This window comes from Dipteris shenzhenensis, chromosome 28, assembly GCF_047967505.1.
Source record: "Dipteris shenzhenensis isolate YYH24624 ecotype China chromosome 28, Dip_SZ_1.0, whole genome shotgun sequence".
NCBI classification, from domain to species: Eukaryota; Viridiplantae; Streptophyta; class Polypodiopsida; order Gleicheniales; family Dipteridaceae; genus Dipteris; species Dipteris shenzhenensis.
In genome coordinates this window covers 1,890,756-1,916,885 of record NC_141623.1, presented here as the reverse complement: position 1 = coordinate 1,916,885, position 26,130 = coordinate 1,890,756, and the positions used below count along the sequence as shown (strand labels likewise).

General features: G+C 43.8%; 1 protein-coding gene across 1 annotated transcript in view; it reads right to left on the bottom strand.

Moving 5' to 3' along the window:
- Positions 1-4,067: 4,067 nt before the first annotated feature.
- Positions 4,068-26,130, bottom strand: part of LOC147883028 (methylsterol monooxygenase 1-1-like) — a 40,768-nt gene continuing 18,705 nt past the window's right edge. The window contains exons 3-5 of the mRNA XM_087399436.1: positions 23,375-23,522; positions 4,774-4,806; positions 4,068-4,574 (exon numbers count right to left, since the gene is read on the bottom strand). Coding sequence (XP_087255562.1) covers positions 4,518-4,574; positions 4,774-4,806; positions 23,375-23,522 — 238 coding nt within the window. The 3' untranslated portion in view covers positions 4,068-4,517. The remainder of the gene's footprint in view (positions 4,575-4,773; positions 4,807-23,374; positions 23,523-26,130) is intronic.

Genomic DNA, 26,130 nt, shown 5'->3' with positions numbered 1-26,130 from the left:
CATAGAGGATAAGCTTCTAGTAGACATCAGGTCTGCAGGATAGAAAATGACAAGTTGTAAATGCCTGTCAACCAAGATCTCATGCCAGATCTCACTGGGAGAGTGAATTCTCACCACCACGTGCTCCTCTGCTAAGTTCATAGCACCCGAACTATCACTGTGCAAAGAAAATGTCTCTGTACCACCTATGACCATAAGCACATGCCCTACAATAGACCTCTGCTGGTCTACCCAATCTGCATCACCTGCATGCTACTCCTGGAAGCATAAGGACTTGATGTCCACAACCACTTTCCTATTGCCAAAATCTGCCATAATTTTGCTACCAACTCCCACTGCAACGGAAGCAAGAACCGGAAGTGTAGCCCCAATGGCAAACATGTGAGAACCAAGTCTCAACCCAATCATGGATGCATGAAGTTCTATGGCTGCCATATCAACCATAACCTGCTGCTCAACTGATCTGTGATCGTCAAACTTGCTATGTTTCAAGTATGGAGCCAATACAGGCAATGGAGTACTTAGTAACTTCCCCCTCTCCCTACTGAAACAACCAAGTATCGAAAGAAAAACATCATCAAGACCATGCAGCTCCCACTGCAAAGCATCCCTGTCCATAAAGGACCATATGGCAAGTAACCTCAGAAGGATAGCAACCTCCTGATTACTGAGACCATAACCGGTCTCACCGCGCATCACATCTTGAGCTCGCATAATGGTATCAAACCTATGAATCCAAGCTCGAGGGGATTGCTTCTGGCCATGGAGGCACTTACAAAGCAAACATATCAATGATTCTTGCCCATGCGCAATATGACTTGAGTCAATAACTGCAGAAACCACATCTGTCTTGGCATAACCAGCCAATGGATCATACCAGGCATCATTAGCCAAGGTATCCTCCTCACCATGCATAGCCTCATCCTCATCTGCAAGAGGCACTCCGCATCCTAGGAGCAAACTATAACTGTCCATAGAAGATGCATCAACAATCTCCATAGGAGTATAAACGTGTGGAATACTCGAGACATCTGACTATCTTTGACGAAAATCAAGAAGCAACCGTGGCTATTCCAACTGTATAACATGTTCACCATGGGAAAAACCTCCCACTCGAAAGGATATGGGTTGCCCCTGTAAAGAATTCGGAGGCATTAGTGCACTTACACCCTCCTAGAACACCACTCTCCTGCTATCCATAGTCCTAGGCTGGTCTAAACATAGCATCCTCTCTGAAATAGATGTCATGGCTGCGTATAAGCTCTCTAGTTGAAGAATCCCATAACCTGTAGTCCCTACTGGACTCATTGTATCCAAGGAAGATACTCCTCCTCGATCGAGAACCATGAGCATAAGCCTCACAGCCAAACACATGTAAATGCTCATAACATGTTGCCCTGCCTATCAAGACCCCAAATGGCACTCTACCATCCAGAGATCTCTTGGGTGACCTACTAAGCAAGTATGCAACTGTCTTACATGCCTCAACCCAATAGCATTCAGTAAGACATGCATATCATACCATGCTACCAATCATGTCCAATAGAATCCGATTCATGCCTTCTAAGCATCATGAGCAGAAAGATTAGGAGTGGTCAACACCCTCTTGATACCAAGTGTATCACATAGATGTTGAAATCTAGGAGAGGTAAACTATGCATCACCATCAGCCATCAAGCTCAATAGCTTCTTTCCTGACTGATTTTCAGCATTACCCAAGAAGCACTAAAATGTATCATATACATCATGCTTCTGACAAGTCGGATATACCCATATGTACTTTGTAGCAACATCAATAAATGTCACAAAGTAAGAGGTGGCACCTAGTAAAAATGTAGGCATAGGCCCACAAACTGCACTATGAACCAACTACAATTGCTCAACATACCGCAAATGGACAAGGTACTCAAGCATCTAGCCACATTGGAGGCCCAACTAGAGAAGCAATGCAACCCCGGATGCATTAAAAAATCTCTACACCATGTATTTTCCCAGCTTGATAATTTGATTTCGCATGAGGTCAAATGAAATCTTAACAAATGTTGGATTTCATGCTTAAGGAGAAGAAATCTAGGGAGAAACTTGCACTTTAACGCACGAATTTGGGGGTTGCCAAAGCATTGGCAAATTGAGGATTTAAATGTTTCTTTCCATTTGAGCAAATTCCTTGATAACATAGTGCACGACATGCCCATGATCACCTAGGATACTACAATAGTTGAGGCATTCCTATGCACACCACAAAATCATGCCATCACAACAATCAAGAAACGAGAGTATAGGTTAACATTCCTTTGCCAAACCAAAGTCTTGAAAGGCATGAAGATATGGATAGCGAACAATCTCACCCCTCGACAACTTAAGATAAAGGCTACTAAACTTCACAAAGTACAAAAAACTCAGAAGAATGGCAAGTGGATAGTATTTCAAGAAGGTATAACTCTCATTAAAAATGTCTAATCAAATAAGAGACCAACATAGATGTTGCAAACATTCAACCTACTTGATGTAATACTCAAGTCTTCTAACACACTAGGATGAACTCTCAATTCTTAATTGAATCTTTGATTTGATGCACTCTTAATCCTTAATTGAGTTTGGTTTCTTTAGCCTCATAGACCTTTCGATCTTTAGTAAACTATACTACTACCCCTCCCCTCCCCCCCCCTCTCTCTCTCTCTCTCTCTCCATTACTCTAGTTAATTTAGCTCTTCTTGCCATTATTTCCTCCTAGGAAACAAGGAGCCATAGCAATCAACAATATTTCACTCCCTTTTGTCTACTAATTGTCTTTCACCCAATTTTCTGTTAAATAGAATTAACTCTTAGGAATTAGCTAGCAATTGTTTTGGTAATCATTCCTTATATTAAAACCCCACTTTTGGAATATAATCAATCCTTGAATTAGTTTACTAAATCAAGTGGTTGTGTTTTTGTTTACTAGATTTCTTAAATACAAATGCTTCGCAATGAGTATTGATTTACCTCCAAAGATTTTGTATCTTGATCTTGATTTGGTTGTAGTGTTTTTCTTCATTTATTTTCTTAGATGTAGATATCTAAAAACATGATTTAGTTCTCTAGAAAGCTTGGTTCCTTTTGGTGCTATAGCTGAAAAAGAGCATTGTGTACAAGACTCTTTACCAACTTCAACCCCAAGGTGAAAATTCAATCTGTTGTATGATGACCCTAGTGACCATGACATTGTCCATGACATTAGCAATCACGACTCCCAAGAACGGGCATGTTCCCTAAACATAACAAATGCAAAGAAGGAAGCATTTGACCTCCACCCATTACTCCATGCGTTTATATTTACATAAAACATGTGTGTGCACAAGCATACATATTTACTTTAGATTTTGGGATTTCAAAGGCAAACAAAACATATTGTTGTAAATAAGTAGATTGATGTTCTTAGAAACATCTCTTTTGATGCATGTTCTTGATGACGAGGGAGCACTAGGCAATCCAACCATAGTGGATGTGCACTAGGGAATCCAACCATGGTAAGTGCGACCACCACCAGTGTTCATGTGATTGTAGTCCAAGTCACAATATCTTATAGATCACAATGATAACAAATCTCATATTGTCAAAGTGAGCTCATGCAAACAATACCTTATTCATGTAATTGAAATCCTTATTCATGTAATTGGTAGGTTTCAATTCCTTCAGAAGCAATCTTTGGACATACACTAATTGGACAATGAAAGCTACATCCCTACATTTGCTAGGAGGATCCAGTCTTGATGAGATGTTAGGATTCAAATTATGTGCCCAATTAGCAAGTGTGTGCTCCATGACAAAAAGAAACTATAAAACATCAACTTCAATCCAGAAATGAAAGCATAAAATGCAAATCTATGAAGCAATGCAAATATAAGTCTCAATAGAGCTATACTATAGTACATGGCTTATAGAATTTGCAAAATAAACCATAACATGCATCCGAGCTTTATGAGTTTTACAGAACAATGTCAAACATAACACAACATTTAGACATAACACAACATTTAGACATAACACAACATTTAGCCTAAGAAAAAAGCTTATTTATAAAACTTTGTCTAGCTATCAAAATACATAGGAGCCAAACTTCACATAGTATACTCATTATGTTCATTAATCAAGATTACATAAAGCTCTTGATCACAGCGCAGTCATCAAATTCAAAATCTGCAACATGCAAATAAGACTGTGCATGTGTGCGCAGTACAACATGTGCACAATGGACAAACACCCATCCACCATTGGACATAAAAGTGCGAACACACAACATTCTTTCTTACTAAGCTAGCATAAAATATTACAGCCTCACAAGCCAATGTGAAACAGCAAGTTGGATTATACTTGCAAAAAGTATGAATACTAGTGCAAGCATGCACAATTTGCAGTGGTACACGAGGAAGGCACACAGTAGAGCAAGAGACACATATATACTGCAAGAAGTGTCTCTCTTCTCCATTGAAAAGTGTGGACAGACTGCTCCCATAATCGGGGAGAAGTGATCCTTCCTATGCGGATTTGAAACTCTCCCCCGCTGCACCTCCCATGGCAACTTGTTTTCTTGCCTACATACACAATTCCCCACCAGGAAGGTCGTTTTAGCTTTGGAAGTTATATATCATACCTTTATTGTTCCTTGTTTTTACTTGCCTTTTAAGGAAAAGCAATAATTCCTCTCATGTGGGTGTGAGGCACTTTTATGATTGATGCAGATTTGAGAAGTGAGATGATAGATTACGAAGTATACACAAATTTAGGAATTACCTGTGCCATCATGTCCTTTTTGTAACGATAACCCTGCAAATTACACACATGAATAACCTGTGCAAATTCTCTCTCTCTCTCCCTCTCTCTCTCTCTCTCTTTCTCTCTCTCTCTCTCTCTGGAATTGCATATGCCAGCAAAATGCTTGCTATGCAAGCAAAACAGAGTCGACAGCAAGCCCCCGGCTGGCTTATTCCAGCCACTACCCAATGCAAAAGAAAAACGGAAAGATATTGCTATGGATTTCTCAAAGGGCTACCTTGTACAGACCAAGGGATGGGACAGCATATTGGTGGTGGTTGGCAGGCTTACTGAATGAGTCCATTTTCAGCATGAAGAAAACGTTATTGAGCACCTCAGATTGCCCAACAGTTGTTACACTCAAGTTTGGACACTTTCTTTTAAAGGATCATTGTTTGTATTAATTTATTTGGGCTTCATGTAAATGGTCAAAAGGATTTATGTCAAGGTCCTTGATGAGGGTGACAAGGCACTGACTAGATGGGTCTAAGGCTATGAGTCTAAAATGCATTAAAGTGTGTGAAAGCGCCTAGGGGCAAGTGAATTAATTGATATCCCAAGAGAGCGGTAGAAAAGATAAATTTTAGAGGTACCCTAGAATGAAGACATGAGGCATACTAGATCCATCTAGGGAATTGGGGCTTGGTGGATTTGTAAGCAAGAGCTTTCATGTGCGACTGGACCTGGAGAGAGCTTGCTACCACCGAGAATCGACTGGGAGGATTAAATTTGTGCCTACACCCATGATCGACAGTAGTATTAGATACTGGGAATATGTTGTACGCTAATTGATCGTAATATTTGGTATCACATCGTGGTTGAAGAGGGGAGTTGGAGCGACGTTTTGCTTAGAAGTGCAGATTATGGTTGAGGCTGTTACATTCGTGAAGGATTAGAGGGTGGCTTTGGTGTACAAATGAAGTGACTCCTCCTAATCATCGTTGAACCAAACAATAGATCATATCCAACGATGCCCAAACAGGTTTCTGCAGTTAGCCACACGATGGCTGGTGTTACGCGATGGTTCCGTGTTGAGAGCTCCTTGACTAACCAATCGTTCGTGTCTAGTTCGTCAACGTTGGGACAATGAACGTTAACGAAGGCAAATGGCAAGTCAACACAGTCCGTTGGTTAGTTGATGACCTCAGAGAGCCTTCATATGGTGGCTCGCCAGTGATATTGAAGAAAAAGTAAGACGATACTTTCCGCCTCTGTATAGATTATAGAGCATTGAATAATATCACTGTTAAGCACATGTATCTGATGGCTTGGATCGATGATTTACTAGATGCGTTACATGGGGCCATAATTTTCAGTAAGATAGATCTTAAATGTGGCTACCATCAAATCCGTATTAGAGCCGAAGATGTGCATAAAACCACTTTTAGAAGCACGTTTGGACATTATGAGTTTTTGGTGATGCCGTTTGGACTTACCAATGCTCCAGCTACATTCGTGATCCTTATGAACGAATTACTACGTCCATATATCGAGAAGTTGGTGGTACATTTTATTGACGACATTCTTGTTTTCAGCAAAAGTATTGCTGAGCATCACGAACACATAAGAATATTGTTCAGTACTTTGAGGAAAGCCAGTCTCTATGTAAATAAATCTTAAATGTGGCTACCATCAGATCCGTATTAGAGCCGAAGATGTGCATAAAACCACTTTTAGAAGCACGTTTGGAGTTTTTGGTGATGCCGTTTGGACTTACCAATGCTCCAGCTACATTCGTGATGCTTATGAACAATTTACCATGCCCGTATATCGAGAAGTTTGTAGTACATTTTATTGACGACATTCTTGTTTTCAGAAAAAGTATTGCTGAGCATCACGAACACATAAGAATACTGTTTAGTACTTTGAGAAAAGCCAATCTCTATGTAAATAAAAAGAAAACTGTATTGTGTATGGTAAGAATTGAATATTTAGGATTCATTATTACTCATGAGAGGGTGGAAATGGATCCAAAGAAAGTGGCTGCGATGCTGACTTGGCCTATCCCTCAAAGTTTGACCGCTTTGCAATGATTCTTCGGATTTGTCCAATTTTATCGAAGGCATATCAAAGGATATTCCCAGATTGTATCGCCATTGACCTATCTGACCTCAGATAAAGTACCTTTTATACGGGGACAGAATCAACCGGAAAGTTTTAACACCATAAAACAAGCTGTGGTCTCAAGACCCGTGTTAAAAATAGTTGATCCCCATGAACCGTTTTTCATTGAAACCGATGCAAGTGGCATTGCCGTAGGAGCAGTTCTCCTCCAAGAGACAAGGCCAGTAGCCTTTGAACGCAAGAACCTTTCTCCCTCTCAATGAAATTGGTCAACTCATGAATTAGAGTTGTATGCTGTTGTCCATGCTTTGAAAACATGGAGACATTAATTGTATGGATCAGAGTTTATGTTGATGTTCATCATGATACTTTGAAGCATTTTTGTAAATAACCTGACTTGAGAGACCATCAAGCTAGGTGGGCAGAACTCATGCATGAGTTTAACTTGACGATTCGGTACCGAAGAGGGAAGGATAATAAAGTTGCTGATGCGTTGTCACGCATTATGCATAATATGAGTTTCACGGTATTAGAAAGTGCTCTAATGACCGAGATTAGAGAAACTCAAAAGGTGGACGAGTTCGTCTAGAGCCTTTGGCCTAAGGCTCATGTGTTTAAACCCAAGGAAAAGGGTGACCTGGCATCCAAAAAAGGCTAAACTTATGCAAGATATACCATAAGAGATGGTATGCTGAAAAGAAATGGCAAGGTAATAGTACCTAATCAGAACGATCTCCGGCAGAGAGCCATTCAACAATGCCATGATAGCCCATATAAGGGACATCCAAGAGTCGAGAAAACGTATGATCTCGTGAAGTGAGATTTCTTTTGGCAAAAAATGAAAAAACAAATTCATGAATATGTGACAATTGTTTTTCGTGTCAAGTAAGGCAGAACGGGTGAAGCCATCTGGACTTTTACAACCCTTGGAAATACCACTAGATAGGTGGGAGAGCATTTCCATGGACTTTATTGTAGGTCTTCCTATGACACAAGGTGAATATGATTCTATCCTTGTGATAGTTGATCGTCTTACCAAATCAATACTACACCAAACATCATGATCAAAGGTGGTTAGGTAGTAGAAACTTGGAAGGAGGTACTACACCATACCATCAAAGAAGAAAAGGCTGCCACAGCCCAGAAATAAAGCTAAAAATTAAAATGCATCACGATTCACAACCGATGAGGGTCAAGTCTCAAGCTGCATCCTGCATCCTCATCCTCATTCTCTTGCTCATCCTCATCCTCATCCTCATCATCATCATCATCATCATCATCATCATCATCAGTGCCATCCTCCTCCTCCTTAAGACCATCCTTGAGGCCAACCACAGCCAAAGTCGGCTAACAATGTACGGAGTACGGATTAGAATAGTGCTAAAAAATGCGTTTTCCAAGGTTTTGGCTAGGCACAAAATCAATCCCCCCCCCCCCCCAAAACAAAACAAACCCCCTCCCCCCCCCCACACAACAAAAAAACCAAACCACCAAAAAAAAAATTCCAAAAAAAAAACAAACCACTCGTACGAAAAGCCGTACGGAAGGCCGTACATACGGCGTACGAAAAAACCCTCCATACACGTATAGATGCAACTATGGTTATAGACCAACAAATCCAACTACAGTTACAATACCTCAGAAAGTGCCTAGTGCCGCGAACTTTGAGGTTCGAATGCGGGAGATGCTAGCATTTGCGAGAGCTAACATCTGCCAAGCTATGGATAGAGCTAAGGCGTATGCGGATGAAAACAGATCCATTATAGAATTTAAGGAAGGAGAGAAAGTTTTTCTCAGAGTTCCTTCGCACTCTTAAGTCTTTGACTGCATGAGAGTGTGCTAAGTTATCACCTCGATATTGTGGGCGATGGCCAATTCTAAAAAGAATAGGCAAGGTGGCCTATAAATTAGAATTACCAGAGGGTTGTAAGATGCACCCAGTGTTTCATGTTTCTCGTTTAAAGAAATTTTTGCATGCAAGTGACTCACGGTGTTGGTTGCATGGCATTGTTTACCTCTATCAGAAGCTACCTGGGAATCCGTATATCAGTTACGAAGAGTGTTCCCAGACTTTATCATTGAGGACGTTGATGCCTAAAGAGGGAAGGAATGTTACCCTCAAGTTGAGGTAACATGACTTGGGAAGGGTCAGTGGACATTTTCTTTTGAAGGATCAATTCATGTAAATGGTCAAAAGGATTTATGTCAAGGTCCTTTATGAGGGTGACAAGGCATTGACTAGATGGGTCTTAAATGCATTAAGTGTGTGAAAGCGCCTAGGGGCAAGTGAATTAATTGATATCCCAAGAGGGGTAGAAAAGATGCAGTTAAGAGGTACCCTAGAATGAAGACATGTAGCATACTAGATCCATCCAGGGAATTGGGGCTTGGTGGATTTGTAAGCAGGAGCTTTCACGTGCGATTGGATCTAGAGAGAGCTTGCTACCACCGAGAATCTGCTGGGAGGATTAAATTTGTGCCTGCACCCGTGATCGACAGTAGTATTAGATACTAGGAATATGTTGTACGTTAATAGATCGTAATAACAATTAGTTCACAATGTATTTAAACGCCAAGGATTCCCTAAGATGATTGTCAACGACAAAGATGCCAGGTTATGGGTCACTTTTGGAAGATGTATTCCACCGTTTAGACTGCCCTCTCTGTTTCAGGATGGTATGCCATGCTTGGAGGGGGTATAGTGCCCAAAGTGGTTACATAACACGGGTTGAGGAGCACCTCTACCACAATATGCAAAAATCTTGAGAAAAGGCTTGGGCTCCAGCATAGGGATGAGCCCCCTTGAGACCATATATGATGCAAAGCCAGAATGCCTTTCTCATTGGCAGAAAACAGCAAGCTTGGTATGTCATATATAATAGCGCAGCATACACCTCAACCCCCCCGCACTAGCTGTTGGATCTCCCTTGTCTCTTGTGCACACAAGTAGATCAAGCTAGACACAACTCTCTAGCAGAACAAACAGCAAAGTAGGCAACACCAAAATGTCTATCTTACTCCTCAACGTGAGGACTGATCAAATTAGTAGGGAGTGCCATTATGATCTCAAGAAGCCAACCAAGACCATTTTGGGTACAACTTCCTTGTTCTTTGCAGGCATGTACTATACTACAGTACACTATGTTTTCTGAGTTCCGTTCTTCAGTTGTATCTGAGTATTGTCTATTTTCTGATCGCTCCACTGCAAACCCTATCGTTTCTCTATAAGAGATCCCCCCTCTCCCTGGCGAGCCCTCTTCGGCTGTTGAGGCGGTCAGGATGGACGGGGTTCCCAGGTTTAGGGTCATTGTCCAGGACCCCAATATTTCAGATGACCGCATCATGCTATAGCGACCCAATGGGCCTTTCTTCCGCCAGAGATTTTAGGTTGCAGGTCGGCAGGACCAGTGCAGGATTTGCAGATCCTCGGGGCACTTCGCCAAGGATTGCCCAAAGAAGAAAAAGAGGCCCACAAAGCAACCAGCTCGTACTAGCTTACGACAGAGAGCTCGAGCAGGACATACCGCTCCACAGACACGGCCTCAGACACGGGCTCCCCCCTCTCCTAGGGCTACTCGAGTCCCTTCGGCACCCCGTGCCACCTCTGGCCCACGGTGGCTCCGGTCGCGGCTAGGCCCTCTACTCTAGTTCACTCCTCCACCTCTTCGGAGGCTACCCCCTTGGAGCCTCAGGAGGAGACTATTGTTCAAGAGCCTTGTTCGACTCCACCCTTGGATCAGGCTGTACCTTCCTCAGTAGCGCAGGTTGTTGGCACCTCGTCTGCACCACTTTTTGATCAAAATCTAGTACAGGTGCCTGCCTCTTTGGACAGAGGGAAGGGGGTTTCACATTCTCTTCCTGCTTCGGTAGGAATCCTTCGTACCCCCTCCCCAGGACTAGCTCAGCGGAACTCTTTTTCCGCTTTGGAGGACCTCTCTAGCCTCCCAGATGATGATTTTGTACCCTCTACTTTTGGAGAGCCAGTTATCGGCTTCCCTGTTAAAAGATCCTTCTCTCTCTCACCTGTGGACTTTCCTCCCCTCGGACCTCGTGTGTATAGCAGGAGGTCTCCTCTGGTAGAGGCTTCTGTTTCCGCCACCAGGTCGGATAAGGTATTCCAACCCACTTCCTCTCGCCGATGAGGATAGCCAGTTGGAATATACAGGGATTGGGCGGCATCCCTCATCGCCGTCGCAGACAGCTGATCAGCAAAAATCAGCTCCATCCAGGTGTTTCAAGTGGTTCCCTAAACATTCTTCTTCTTCAGGAACACAAACTGGATATCAGAGATTGCTCCAAGTCAGGTAAGCTGCTCTCAGGCCGGATTGTTTGGCTTCCTGCCTTGGGAACGAGAGAAGGTACATGCATTTCAGTTTCAAACTCTATTCTCCCTCTGGTCATTGGACACGGTACCATAACCCCCTCCAAGGCCCAGTGGGTTTTACTTCTGATTGACGGACATAAGGTTAGTTTCCTCAACCTTTATGCTCCGAACAACAGAGGGGACCGTGTTTTGTTTTGGAAAGAGTTGCTCTCGTGGGCTGACATTGCGAATTCATGGATTATTGGAGGTGACTTCAACATGGATGAGGCACCTTCTGATAAGAAAGGGGGCAGAGAAGGTGGTATCCACTCCCTTGAGAGAGCACCCTTGGATGCCTTCTTGTTCAGGTTCAGTGGCAGAGATGTTTGGTCAGATGATGCATTTCTTGTTCAATCTCAGTCACTTTTGTTTTCATGGTCGAACCATAGGGTGCAGATGCCTATCCATGCTCGGATTGACAGATTCTATGTGGGTGACTAGGCTCTTGATAGAGGGGGGACAGTTTGCATTGCACTCGGTGTTTCCACTTCAGACCATTTTCCGGTAATTTTGTCCATTTCAGAGCCTCATCTGAGAGGACAGCCTCACAGTATCAAGATCCGAGATGCCTTATACACAGATGAGACTCTCACAGAGGCAGTGTTGGAGATCTGGGTTTCTCATATGCAGGGAGGGGTGGCCAGTCCTTCACATGTGGCCACAGCACTTGACAGTATCAGCGACTTCTATCACTCAGTTGCTAGTGCTCGACGAGGTGAGGTACTCAGGCGAGAGATCGGTATCCGCCGGCAGTTGACAGCCCTTCAGAGGGAGGAGCAGAAACGACGTTCAAATGCTTGGATACAGGAGCGCCTTGCTGCGGCAAGGGCTCACTTGCAGACCTTGCTTGATCAGAGAGCGGAGTATGCCTTCGATGCACGGGAGTCCTTTTGGATACAGATGGGAGGGAGAGTTAATAAACACTTTTTCTCTACACTTGACCCCAGACATAGTAGAGAGAGTGCCAGGCAGCTTATTGACTCTGACGGCGTTTTGCAGTCCCAACCGTCATGCATTTAGCGACAGATTTTTAAACCTCCCTTCTTTCCGTAGATCCGAACTCACAGGCCAGAGAGGTGGCTAGAGATGGAGTTTGGCAGAGTTTACTTGTGTTGGTCACCCCAGAGATGTTATGCTCACTTGATGCACGCTTTACCAACACAGAATTCAAGACTGCTCTTTCTGCCCTTCATAAGGGCAAGTGCCCTGGTTCCGATGGTCTTACTCCCTCTTTTTTTATAGCCTTTTGGGATATGATAGGTGATCATATTACTTCAGCCCTGCAGGGCATTTGGGACTCGGGTGAGATGCCTGACTCACTGACCGAGGGACTCATTCACCTTATCCCGAAAGGTGGCAACAGGAATTTTGTATCCCATTGGAGACCCATCACTCTTTTGGGCACTCTTTACAAAATCCTTGCCAAGGCGATCAGCATCCGACTACAGTCCCATCTTCCAAATCTCATCCATGATACTCAAACAGGCTTTGTGCATGGCAGGAGCATTTTTGATAATATATTTCCTTTTGGGAAGCCACAGAGTGGGCTATGCAGAGTGGACAGAGGCTAGCAGTTTTACTCTTGGACTTCGAGAAAGCCTATAACAGAGTAGATTGGGGTTTTCTTGAGGGCACTCTTCTACGGTTTGGATTTTCAGATGCTTGGATCAGAGGGGTGGCCTCCCTCTACAGATCAGCCCACAGCCAGGTTTTGATTGGAGGGGTAAGGGGTGACAGGTTTCAGATTTCCAAATCAGTTCGTCAGGGATACCCTTTAGCCCCCTTGTACAACCAATACAACCAGTGTGACATTAATCTTGATATTCTTCAAATATGTATCTGTTGATCTTGGCCTATGTACCTCACCATCATATATGGCTGTAGGGTGAACTAATTTATTCAGAATATGCATGATTACCGAGCTAAAACCCCCAAGCTGAATTATCCAAGCTACCATTTATAGGAACCTCCCCACACACGTATTTCTCAAAGAGATACGAATTCCAAACCTGAAAGCTTGGGGGAGCTTCAGGAACACTCTTCGAAGGATTCCACCTTCTACCGTCGAAGAGATTGATAGGCAGCCGATCATTTGGAATGATAGTATTCTTGACGAGCATGCCACACCACTGGGCACTTCCCATTACATGCAGTGGTCTAAATGGGAGAGAGGCCCCGCCTACACATTAGGCACTTGGAAATCTTTTATCAGGCTACCTGTGGATCAGAGACTGCAGTCCGTGAGTCACCTCACAGGGGTAGCACGCAGGATTCAGCAGATAGATGCAGCCATCCCAGTGGAATGGACAGTTGAGCTGCCTATTACTTCCACCACTTGGATGGGGGCTTTTTCGAGGACATCAGTTCCTTTACAGGTGATCGCTCTCCGAAGTCTCGGGGAAGACGCACTGGTCTTTGATGTTGGGGATGGAGGTTTACTTTCTACATCCAAGGATGGCATTCTTCTTGAGGTTGCCTTTCAGCCTGTCAGGATTGCTGGTTTTGTGGACCTTGGAGCGGGCTTGCAATGGTACTTAGACCCCGACCCTCTGCTCTTGGCCTTGGGATCCTAGATATATGGAGGTGCACCTATCAGGTGCTTGCAGTGGGACCCAGGAGAGTGGGAATGGATAGATCATGGGCACCGAGAGAGGAAGATTCCCTTCTTTCATTTCACGGTTGGTAATGCCAGGAGGTTTCAGCTGAACAGTAGGGGTTGGATTCCCTCCAGAGCCCCCCATTGGGAAAGCTTCTTCATCACCGCAGACTTGCGTAGAAATTTCTAGAGGAGGCTCTGGAAATCCCTCAGAAATAGAAAGATCACTCTTTTCTTTTGGCTTTCTATTCATGGAGGGATTGAACCTGTGGAGATCACGATTTGGGGCTGATCCCACTTGTCCTCGATGCCATTCTGCAGAGGAGTCAGTGCGACATTGCCTTTGGGACTGCAGTCAGGCGAGGACTGTTTGGAAAAGGGTTGCTCGGATACTCAGCATCTTTCACACTTCCCCTTTTTTCATGACTTGGGGCTCGGTCGCATGGTTATCTCTTACCGGGCCCCAGGTGTTTTATGAGGGTGAGCCTTCTTCTTGGGCACTCTCGGTCTGCCGGGGCAGGTGATAGAGCCCTGCTCTCTACAGGATGTACCACTTACTCCCTTCAGAGCTTCTCACGTTTCAGTGGATACCTCTTGGGAGATTTTGGCTAGCATTTCCTCTTGGCATATTTGGAGAGCCAGATGTACTGAGGCCTTGGATGGCACCCAGATACACCCATTACAGGTGTTCACGGGTATTTGGTCTAACACAGTTCACACTTTGATAGCCATATGGGCTAGGATACAGGGCCCTTCACGGGCAGCCTCTTCTAGAAGGACTATATTTCTTCGAGTTTGGAGAGGTTCTCCCTTTTTCTCGGAGGTTTCTACCGGATTGAGATGGCACTATCAGCCTCAATCCTTTCTTTTTGGCTCTTGAGCTTTTCGTGCATTGCATGATGTATCCCGTATAGAGCTTGCTCTAACGGTTTTTCTTTAATACTTAATAGAAGTCTCTTTTTGCCAAAAAAAAAAAAAAAAAACAAGTTCAATTTTGGGCCATTGAAATGTATCTACGTTCCATACTCTCTCAAGACTGCACCACAAATGCAACATAAGGATTTGTACAAAGTATGTCTTTCTTTGATCCTTTATTAGAAACTAGATTTAGAACTTTGCCATCCACAAGTTTGAGCCTTCAATTTTGTTAGTACTTGCTATAACTCGTCCATACTGATGTTTGTGGACCCATGCACACTCCGTGTCTTGGAGGTCATCCTTATGATGTTACATTCATACATGACTTCACATGTTTTATTGGGGTCTTTGCTCTTAAGCAAAAGTCTGAAGTTTGCAATGTGATCAAACACTATCGCCTTGGTTGAAAATCAATCTGAATGCCGGTTGCAGATCCTCCATTCAGATCAAGGATGGGAATATCTATCCAAGGCATTGCAACAACTTTTTGCTGAGAAGGGCATTACACATCAGCTTAAGGTGAGGTATACTCCTCAACAGAATGGGAAGGCTCAAATGAAAAATCGATCACTTTCGGAGAGCTAAAAGCAAAAGGGTTGCTATACCATATTTGGATGGAAGCCATTATGTGCTTGAATCCGTCCCAAGAAGGCTCTTAAGGTCATGACACCTTATTAAGCATGGTTTGGTCGTAAGCCCGACGTGGGCTATAACCGTACACCCGGTTGTGGAGTACATACACGCGTGCCTCAAGAATTGCATAGAAAACTTGATGACAAGGCAGAAAAAAGCATCTTTATTGGCTACATCAGTGAAAGCAAGGGGTATAGACTTTATAATCATGTGACCAAGAAGGTTATCACTAGTACGGATGTTATATTTGCTGAAAATGCAGATCTTCTCTTCGCTAGTTTTGACAAAAATCAAGGTCCTTCTGAACCCTCTGACAGGCTGCTGCCCACTTCCATTGATGGTGCACTTGATATGCCAGTGGAAAATCAGAATTTGCGGCAAGATACTCCAATGGGAGATGCCTTAGTTCAGCCTATGGCTGAGCTTGTTTCTCAGGAAAAGATTGATGATGCCCTTGCACGTGAAAGTACAGCAGTGTAGGAAGCAAAATCAATACCTCGTTGTCTGCTCCGCACAGTTGAGGACAGCAAGCTTTCTGCACCACTAGGAGGACGATTGCAGAGCTTTGATGTTGCCATCCATGTGGATTGGTTGGAGAGCTTTTGTGGAAATGGAAAATAAGGATGATGCTTTAGCTAACTTTGCGGCTGAAAAATGGACTTGAGTGTTCATGCGGGACATTGGGGAATGGTCCACGAAGTTGGACTTTATGGTGAGGATGGAAAATGTTTCCCCATCAGAGGACCTAAGGACGAGGCTAGCACAATCGGCAAAGACGAAGACGAGAACTTCAAGATCACCATAAATAGTTGAAAACTATACAACTACACTATGGTGGATGGTACTCTTGGGAGGTACCTAGGATCTGGAGGATAGATGGGTCTCACACGCATTGAGGAATGCCATCGTATAGATGCGGGTCAGATGCGGGTCTCGTCCCATTAGCTAAGGATCGAGGCAAGGAGAGCCACATGCACACTGACAAAGCAACAAATCTGTAGGTTATGCACACTAGCAAAGGTGAAGTTAGAGGAGCACTTCCTATGTCCTTGCCAACTCTACTATGAGATCCGAGGACGATACTCATGTCTCTTTCAGGAGGGACACGGGTTTGGGATACTCTCCCAACTGATGCACTTCCATGACCATGTCTGCATCGGTCTCTATTTGATGGAGATGTCACAACATCGATAGACCCTCAAGGTACAAAGATCATAGAGACCATGCCAGCTGCCACAGCTAGAGATGACTTGACAGACACAACTACGCAACATCTTTGTGTCTCATTGGAGAGCCACCATGGCACCTAGATATGTAATTGGAGCATTAGCTTGGAGTGTTTGAGTTTTGAGACAGTTTGGATAGCTCTCAACAAACAGCCTTAGCAAGCCCTTTGCTTCCCTCCCCGTGGCTTGTGTGAGTTCCTTTCTAGATTGTACTTTGTCTCATAGGCCCGCAAGGCCTCCCGAAGAAGGTAATACATCTCTCTCTCTATCTATGTGTGTGTGTGTGTGTGTGTGTGTGTGTGTATCGATCTCGATCTCGAACAAATAATATGTAGAATCTTCACACAAACTACCTCAATAAGTACTAACTACATAGCAAATCTATAGTATTTTATTTTACCGAATGGAAAAGATCACTATTTGTTGATAGTGATCACTGGTTCCATAGATCTTAAAAAGTCATACAATCATATCATATTCTCTCTCTCTCTCTCTCTCTCTCTCTCTCTCACACAATCAGATCCGAGGACAATACCATGGCTTCTCTGAAGAGGGACACGGATTCACACACTCTCCCGGCTGAGTCACTTCCATGACTAGTTCTGTGTTGGTCTCTTCTTGATGGAGATGTGGTGACACAGAGAGACCTTGAAACCGGCCTTCGGGATCCCCAAAGGGCAGTGAACAGATAACAACCAGAAAATACTCAATTTTCAGCAACTTAGAACTGTCCACAGCATACCAAATCAACTTAGAACACAACACCGGGAGCTAGATCGCCTCCGTCTTGCACCAGACACCAGATTGGCCCTAAACTTAGCGCCCCTTTTGGTATTTCTTTATCTTTATTCTGAAGGCTTGCAAATACAAGAATAGCACCGCAGTGCATCAGCCCATAGGCAGCCAACTGAATAACCCGATCACAGGTACTTCCGTCCTCCTATGCAATCACAGAAAAGGCATCCTAGTCCAGTGCAACATTCCAAAGCCGCCCTTCTTCCGAATCTGGCTGAGGGTTCTAATCTGGCAGCTGTGATACCCACTAGGGGAGTCCTTGCAGGAGAGAAATCAGCCCTATCTGACTTGGTACCTCAGAATACCTGTCAAGGGAGTCCTAGCAAGACAGAAGCTAGCAAAACAACCACACTTGGCTGTTCCTGGCAAACAGAAAGACCAGTTGCGCAAAGCAAAAAGGATCTAAAGGTTTTGAGGCAGTAGGAAAACTCCCGGAAAGCAATTGACCGATCGGAGAGCTTCTGGCAGCCCACCAATAGCCCACAGACTGCTCTCGTAGTCAAAAATCAGCAAACCGATGTCATAGAATAGCCTTGGAGCTCTTTCCCAGCCTATGACTTGCCTCTCTCTGTTCTTCTGTGGTCCCAAAAACAGCCCTAAAAGCGAATTTCTACTTTTCTACTTGCTTTCCAAGCTTGCTAGCCAAGCGTGGCTCCTAGAGCTCTTTTTAGCGAAAAGGATTTTTACCCCTCTCTAACCTTCAGTCCCTTGCCTTGGCCCATGGAATTAATTGCACTGAAGTGTACTTTGAACTGTTTTAATTAGTTGGAGGCTAGGATAGTCACTGTAAATTCCTAAAGGTTAGAAATGCACGTCCTCGTGACAGACCCTCCTCTTGGAAAATTGCAAACGTCCCCGTTTGCACCAAACTTAATGCTTTGTTCCATCATAACCTGCAACAAAAGTTTCAAACCAAGTGGAAGCTTATAGCCTCGGTTAGTCAAGAACACAACCAGGCATCATTCCACAAATGGCAAACATACATGCTCAGACAGACAATATGCTCCGTATGGCCATCTTGTAGGACCCACATAGATGATTTATCCTCTAATGGACATCCTGTAGGACCCAAAGGACAAGGTACATCAAGAGCATACACAAGCACTCAATGCATGCAAACATACAATCAATGTGTACCTTCTTCTTTTTTCATACGTTCCTCTCGATGTACTACCCACTTTCATATGGCCATCCCTCAAGACCCACAACTAGTGGTACATCGTGAGTACACGCAAAAGCACTTCATGCATGCAGACAATCCCATGCGTACTTTTCACACATGTTCCTTTCAATAATTTACCCATTTCATCTTATGGCGGACTGTCCAAATCTATCCTGGCAGCTCTAAAAGAGTCATGGCAGGAAAGAAACCATCCATAATCCGTGGTATATCAGGAACATATCACACAAGTTCAGAATCCAAACTACACATGTTCACAAGAATGTCATAGAAAGTGAACCAACCGGTTCGGCATCAAGTGCCATCTGACTCATGTGGCAGTGACCGTAGTTTACCACTTCCTGCTTTTGTTCTAGTAGGTAGGCCATCCTGCTTCTCGACGATAGTAGTGACCACAGTATGCTATCTCGTCCCGAATTTAGGGATACTCCCTCTGACTGAACTGTCATGTAAGAACTGCATATACTGCCATTACAAGAATGTGCCACGTGCACAACAAGACTGGAGTTGCATACATAATTTGAAGAGCCATGGATAGCAAACCATATCCAACCACAAACTGATCTCAACAGATTCGGCAGACTTTGCCATTTTCTTACATGTACCTGTATATTCAAGATTACAAGATAAGCAAGATATACATGTAGTATAAGATTTGGTAGAGCTGCAAGTAACCAACTCACATACCATGTACGGATATTCTGATAGTGACTATTACACTAATCAAGAAGTCCCGCGGCATATATACCATCAGCAAGCGGTACCTCGGGTGAGACATACAGTGTCACCAAGTGACCTCTAGATATCTGAAGCGTTCTATACCAAGGGAGTGGAGCTGCTACCCCCCTTTTGAGCATCAGGCAATGCTCCACACGCACGCTCTGCTGAGCCTGAAAGCCACAACCGAAGTCGGCTCAAAGTAAAAAGTAGAGTTGCATCAACTGAGGTGAATCTGCCAGCTCACCCTCCTCCATTCACATCACATCTGAATAGCAACGAGGAAACTCTACCACTGTGTGCCAATAGCTGATCTTGATTCAATATCTTGTCCCGTTCCTCTGTCTCTGGCTGTTCCTCATGAGACATTTACTTTGGCACATCATGTGCTTTCACTGCACAACATCTTGGCTGAATTCTCTTAGCAACCATAGGCCTCACCTCTTGGAGAGAGATGGTGATATCCCTGATCCCAGCATCATCCAAAACAACCACAGATCTCACCCCCTTGAGAAAGTTGGTGATGTCCCGGCAACGGAACCACTGAAACCCGCCCCAAAGGGCAGTGAACTAATAACAACCAGCAAATACTCAATTTTCAGCAACTTAGAACTTTCCACAACAAACCAAATCAACTTAGAACACAACACCCAAGAGCTAGATCGCCCCTATCTTGCACCAGACACCAGATTGGCCCTAAACTTAGCGCCCCTTTCGATATTTCTTTGTCTTTATTCAGAAGGCTTGCAAATACAAGAATAGCACCGCAGTGCATGAGCCCACAGACAGCCAACTGAATAATCCGATCACAAGCACTTCTGTCCTACTATGCAATCACAGAAAAGGCATCTTAGTCCAGTGCAACATTCCATAGCGGCCCTTCTTCCGAGTCTGGCTAAGGGTTCTAACTTGGCAGCTTTGATACCCACTAGGGGAGTCCTAGTAGGAGAGAAATCAGCCCTATCTGACTTGGTAGCTCTGAATACAAGTCAAGGGAGTCCTAGCAAGACATAAGCCAACAAAACAACCACACTTGGCTGTTCCTAGCAAACAGAAAGACTAGCTGCACAAAGCAAAAGGATCTGAAGGCTTTGAGGCAGTAGGAAAACTCCCAGAAAGCAATCAACCGATCGGAAAGCTTGGGAAACCTTGGGAAAATCAGCATGGAAAAGCGAAATTCCCTGGCAAGATCTCTGGCACCTTGGCAGTTGAAAAGCAGCAAAAATAACCTTGGAAAACCTGCTAGAAGAGAATTGCCAAGTATGGAAGCAAATCGAGCTGCCTAGAAGCTCCAAACTGCCTGGAAAAGTGCGATTTTGATAGGCACCTAGCCCGGAAAGCTCCTAGATGAAGTGCGAATCAAATTTGGGCCTTTGGGAAGGCATGCAGCAAAAACGAACTGATCTGGAGGCTCCTGGCACAAAAACGAATTTCTTTTTTGAGCTTCTGGCAGCCCACCAATAGCCCATAGACTGCCCTCATAGTCAAAAATCAGCAAACCGATGTGATAGAATAGCCTTGGAGCTCTTTCCCAGCCTGTGACTTGCCTCGCTTTGTTCTTCTGTGGTCCCGAAAACATGCCTGAAAGAGAATTTCGACTTTTCTGCTTGCTTTCCAAGCCTGCTAGCCAAATGTGGCTCCTGGAGCTATTTTTAGCGAAATGAATTTTTACCCCTCTCTAACCTTCAGTCCCTTGCCTTGGCCCATGGAATTAATTGCATTGAAGTGTTGTTTTAATCAGTTGGAGGCTAGGGCAGTCACCGTAAATTCCTCAAGCTTAGAAATTCATGTCCTCGTGACAAACCCTACTACATCAAATCAGGCAGCAGGAAATGACTACCATAGGGGACTGATCGAGCAGAGCGACACATGGCTGACTTTTATGCCTTCGAGTCGACCCCAAGACGAGAGGAGTTTTCTGACATGAGGGCAGTACTCTTCTGGGGACGTGATCTACCGACAATTGAGTGGTGGAGGTTAGAGAGGCTACGGGTCACCGTAAATTCCTCAAGCTTAGAAATTCACGTCCTCATGACAGACCCTACTACACCAAATCAGGCAGCAGGAAATGGCTACCACAGGAGATTGATCGAGCACAGCGACACATGGCTGACTTTTATGCCTTGAAGTTGACCCCAAGATGAGAGGAGTTTTCTGACATGAGGGCAGTACTCTTATGGGGACGTGATCTACCGACAATTGAGTGGTGGAGGTTAGAGAGGCTACATGTGACCATGGGGTCAAGAGTAAGCCATCAGTTCCTCACCAGATCATACAGGAAGAGTTCACTATGAGACCATTGCAAACCGATGCCATCTTTCAGATAGTGACATATCTACATAGGGTATGGGCCTTGCCTAGCTAGAGGCTACTGAGGTTGGCAATGAAGTCATCTAGGCTATGAGTTGAGAGTGGGGTCAGAACAGCATGGTATGCACCCATCTCCAAATGGTTTCACACTCACGGCATTCAGATGGATCACCCCCCCCCCTTTCTGTACAGCTTGGTCGCCCCATCTCTCCACATCCCACTACATGAGATCAATCGTATCATACAGTTGGACCTACTCCAGCTATATACATCACGGACTAGGCGGGGAGGGGAGACTAGGAGTTCCCCACCAAGATTCAATTCTACCGTGACCACTTCTTGAGAGTATCAGAGGAGGGATTGATCCCTAGGCCCCAAAATCTAAAGGACAGACAGGTTACTCATGCACTAAGGATTGCCATAGGACAGATGCGGGTCATGTCTCACTAGCTGAGCATCGAGACAGGGAGGGCTGCAAGCACACATAAAGAGCAACGGGTTTGCACGCTATGCACACCATAGTTACCAGGGAACGTTCCAAAAATTCGGGTGTTGGAATGCGAACGTTTCGAAAAGGGGGAACGGGAACCGGAATGCCACGTCATACGCAACACGTCATCATATGACATAAAACTATGTTGGAAAATGAAAGAAACTAACATTTTACAGCTTTTAACTTTATATACAAGCTCTAAAATACCCATTTGAAACTTTCAAAGAGCAATATATATATATATATATATATATATATATATATTGGGAGAAGGACGTTCTGGGGCCATTCTAGTTTCGGCCTGCTTCCTGGAACAGCTTTCAGGCGTTTCAGATGTCGAAACGCCGTTCCCTGGTAACTATTAAGCACATTGGCAACGGTGGAGACAGAGGAGCATTTCTTAGGATGATACTATTTCTTCTTTTAGACAGGACACGGTTTCGGAACACTCTCCGTTTGATCCATTTCCACGACCAAGTGTGTGTTGGCCTCTTTTTGATGGAGATACGGCGACACAGAGAGACCCTGCTACACCAGATCAGACAGCACGGGGTGACAACCTAACGACACCGATGGGACACAGAGACACGTCACCAACTTCTATGCCTTTGAGTTAGCCTCCGGAAACAGGAGGAGGAGATGCTTGACATGAGGGCAACATGGATCAATGGGAAGAGACGTCATAAAGCAATGGAGCCTATGACACAAAGGATGACTAGAGCACACACGATAGAGTTCCAACGCATCGTTGCTCTACTCAGAGAAGACCGACCAACCCGAGGTGTTGCTCATCGGATACAGAGATCTCGAAGACCAAGTCGCCCGCCATAGCGAGAGACAACTCGACAGCTACAGACACTTGACATCTTTGCGTCTCATCGGAGGGATATCATAACTCCCGAATATGTCCTTGAGCTTTCGCACTACCTACTGGAGTCTCTTGAGAGTTTCTGAGAGATTTTGAGACTTTGAGATTATTAGCTTAGCTTAGCACCAAGCAAGGCCTTAGTGAGCCCTTGGCTTCAGCCCATAGCGGCTTGTACGAGCTATTTTGTTGATTGTACTTTGCCTCATAGGCCCACGAGGCCTCTTGAAGATGTTAATCTCTCTCTGTCTCTCTGTCTCTCTCTCTCTCTCTCTCTCTCTCCCCATCCGTGTGTGTGTGTGTGAAAACACCTATTTCAGGTCACAATAAAATGATGTAATCGTTTGCCAACCACTACCCAAGAATGTTGGTTCCCACAAGATCAAAATACAAGTATGTGCAATTAATTAAAGTACCAACCTTGTCTGTACCATAAATGTAATCACAATATGTAAAAACTGATGCAAAATTACTTTGACTTTTTCCACCAACAAAATGATGGTAGTCATGATATTCAGAGCCTCCGTAAAACGGAATTAACTTTGTTGGTGCCCAAGGAAATTCATACCTATTGCAAAATCAATCAAACTTAGTATAGCCCACATTAAAGCATGTGTAATATTCAAAGTGATGAGGTGCCATTGAATTAAAAAAGTATCTGTGCAAACCTTGCAATACAAAAAACAAAAATATCCAACAAAATAAACACATGGCCAAACCCAAGAAATTTTAGCCACCAATGTCAAAATATCATGTAACAAAGTCACCCAAAATATTAGCAACTAAATTGAAATGACGTCTTAGATATGTCGAAATGAGACAAACAATACTAATATAAACTCTTCATACGAGTAAGCAATAACATTACAAATTTGTGCATGCAATAGTCTACCTAGAGCCTAGATAAATACCAATTGACGCAAACAAAAAACACTTCATGGAACAATTTGCATGTTCTTGTAGCCCAATCGCTAAGATACTCTCCAAATGAAAAAGTCCACTAGTACAAGGATAATTGTTCAAACGTTTAAGTACAAAAACAAGGTGGGGAATTAAGACATAAGCTTGAGCATCTCTGTCATCCCATCTAACTAATTCAATGGTTGTGCAGACACTTGTTTGTGGCATGAGAGCTTTGGGCCTCTAAATTACGGCAGCCTTGTTAGATTGCATTCGCATAATATGCTTGTTTATCTCCCAAAGATGCATGCATTGTCGGTTAGAAGGATACAAGGACTACATGAGGCCTTGTAGGACTACAAAGGATGTTTGGGATAAGTTAGCCTCTCTGTATCAGATACGCAATGAAGTACGGGTTGCATAGTTCCGAAGTAGTTAGATGCCTTGAACATTGACGAGGTTGTGCCAAATAGTCAGACCATGTCCACGACACTGAGTAGACTTCCTGACTCATATCAAGGGTTTGCGACCACATTGAGGTTGGTGCCATGGGCAATCCCGACCATTACATCTTTGATTAGCTGGTAGCTTTATTGTTGCAGAAAGAGGAAAGCCGTCATGCTAATCGGAATGCCGCTATTTTAGGTGATCAAGCCTTTGCTATGCATCATAAGAGTAATGCAAAAACAGCAAAGCCTTCTGGGAAACCTAAGCACAATTGTGATAGTACTTCGGATGCCAACAAGAATGCAGATATGAAAAAGAACAGATCCAACTATTGCAAGAAATCAGGTCTTCATAATTATAAATGCCGAAAGCGCATAGCATAGAATCAGAGAAGAAGCAACAACAGTCTAGCAATGCAATTACTGATGCTTCATCTTCCCATAACAAGGATGCATCAGCCAATGTTGCTTCATCTTCCCATGACAAGGATGCATCTTCTGGGAAACCTAAGCACAATTGTGATAGTACTTCGGATGCCAACAAGAATGCAGATATGAAAAAGAAGAGATCCAACTATTGCAAGAAATCAGGTCTTCATAATTATAAATGCCGAAAGCGCATAGCATAGAATCAGAGAAGAAGCAACAACAGTCTAGCAATGCAATTACTGATGCTTCATCTTCCCATGACAAGGATGCATCAGCCAATGTTGCTCACCATGATAACGCATTCAGCACTTGGTATTTTAACAGTGGTGCTTGTAGGCACATTACTTCTTGCATGAGGTTCTTTCTTTGCGTGATGCAGTAATGAAATCAAGGTTTGGGCTTAGATTTATCAGGGACGAGTCGAAAGGTAGGTCAATTTAGTTATGTTAAGTACAGCATGCTGATACGATTAGATGCATATAGTTTGGCCGAAGCTGAAGCAACATGTCATTTAAGGCAGCTGAAACAGAACTAGCTCTGTTTCTAACTAGTACTAACTAATTCTGGACCAGCAGATAGCCGGAGACTAGACCACTCCAAAGAGTAGAGTAGAAATAATCCGAAATATTAGAGATCCTACCCTATCAGGAGCTCTAGGGTGTAGCAGCACCTTCATTCATTAGTTTAGTTTTAGAGTTGAGATGCTGAACTAACAGGAAGGTACCTTTCAGAGTTGAAGACGAGGTAACTCAGTGGCTGGACTTACCCGGTAGCTTGTAAGGGGCTGCATAAGGACAGAAAAGGATTACTCCTTATTAAATTTCCAGCTGAGAAATTAGCTCTGTTATGGTCACCATTATTCCCTTACCCTGCATGCTTTCACAGCTAGTGACAGGCTAGACGATAGGACACTAGAGTGTTACATAGTAGCCACTGTTTTGTGCTTGGCAGCTCATGCATCTCTTGGTTCAGCACAAAGAAGCCTACAATTGCTACTTCTAGCTGTGAAGCTGTATAATCTAGTTTCATTCAAGGAATGGAAGTACAATAATAAGATGAGTGCAAGTGGGACAGCCAGGCCTTTTATAATTAGGGCAGACTTTTTTACAACTGTGCTTATGGGATAATTCCCCAAAACTGCCACATGGCAACATCCTAACAGCATTAAGTACAAAGTGCTACTTACAAGGCTAAATAAAATGCCACTAAACTACCCCTTTTGTTATAGTCCTCCCCACTGAAAAAGAGTTTGTCCTCAAATTCTGAAGAGTCACTAAAACAGTAAACGAAAACAGTGAGAAGAGTAAATGGTACTAGATCATATCCACGCTGCATGATGATGCCCAAAATTACTGCATCAACCGAGTAGCTATGGGTACTGCTCCACAATATAAGAGGGCT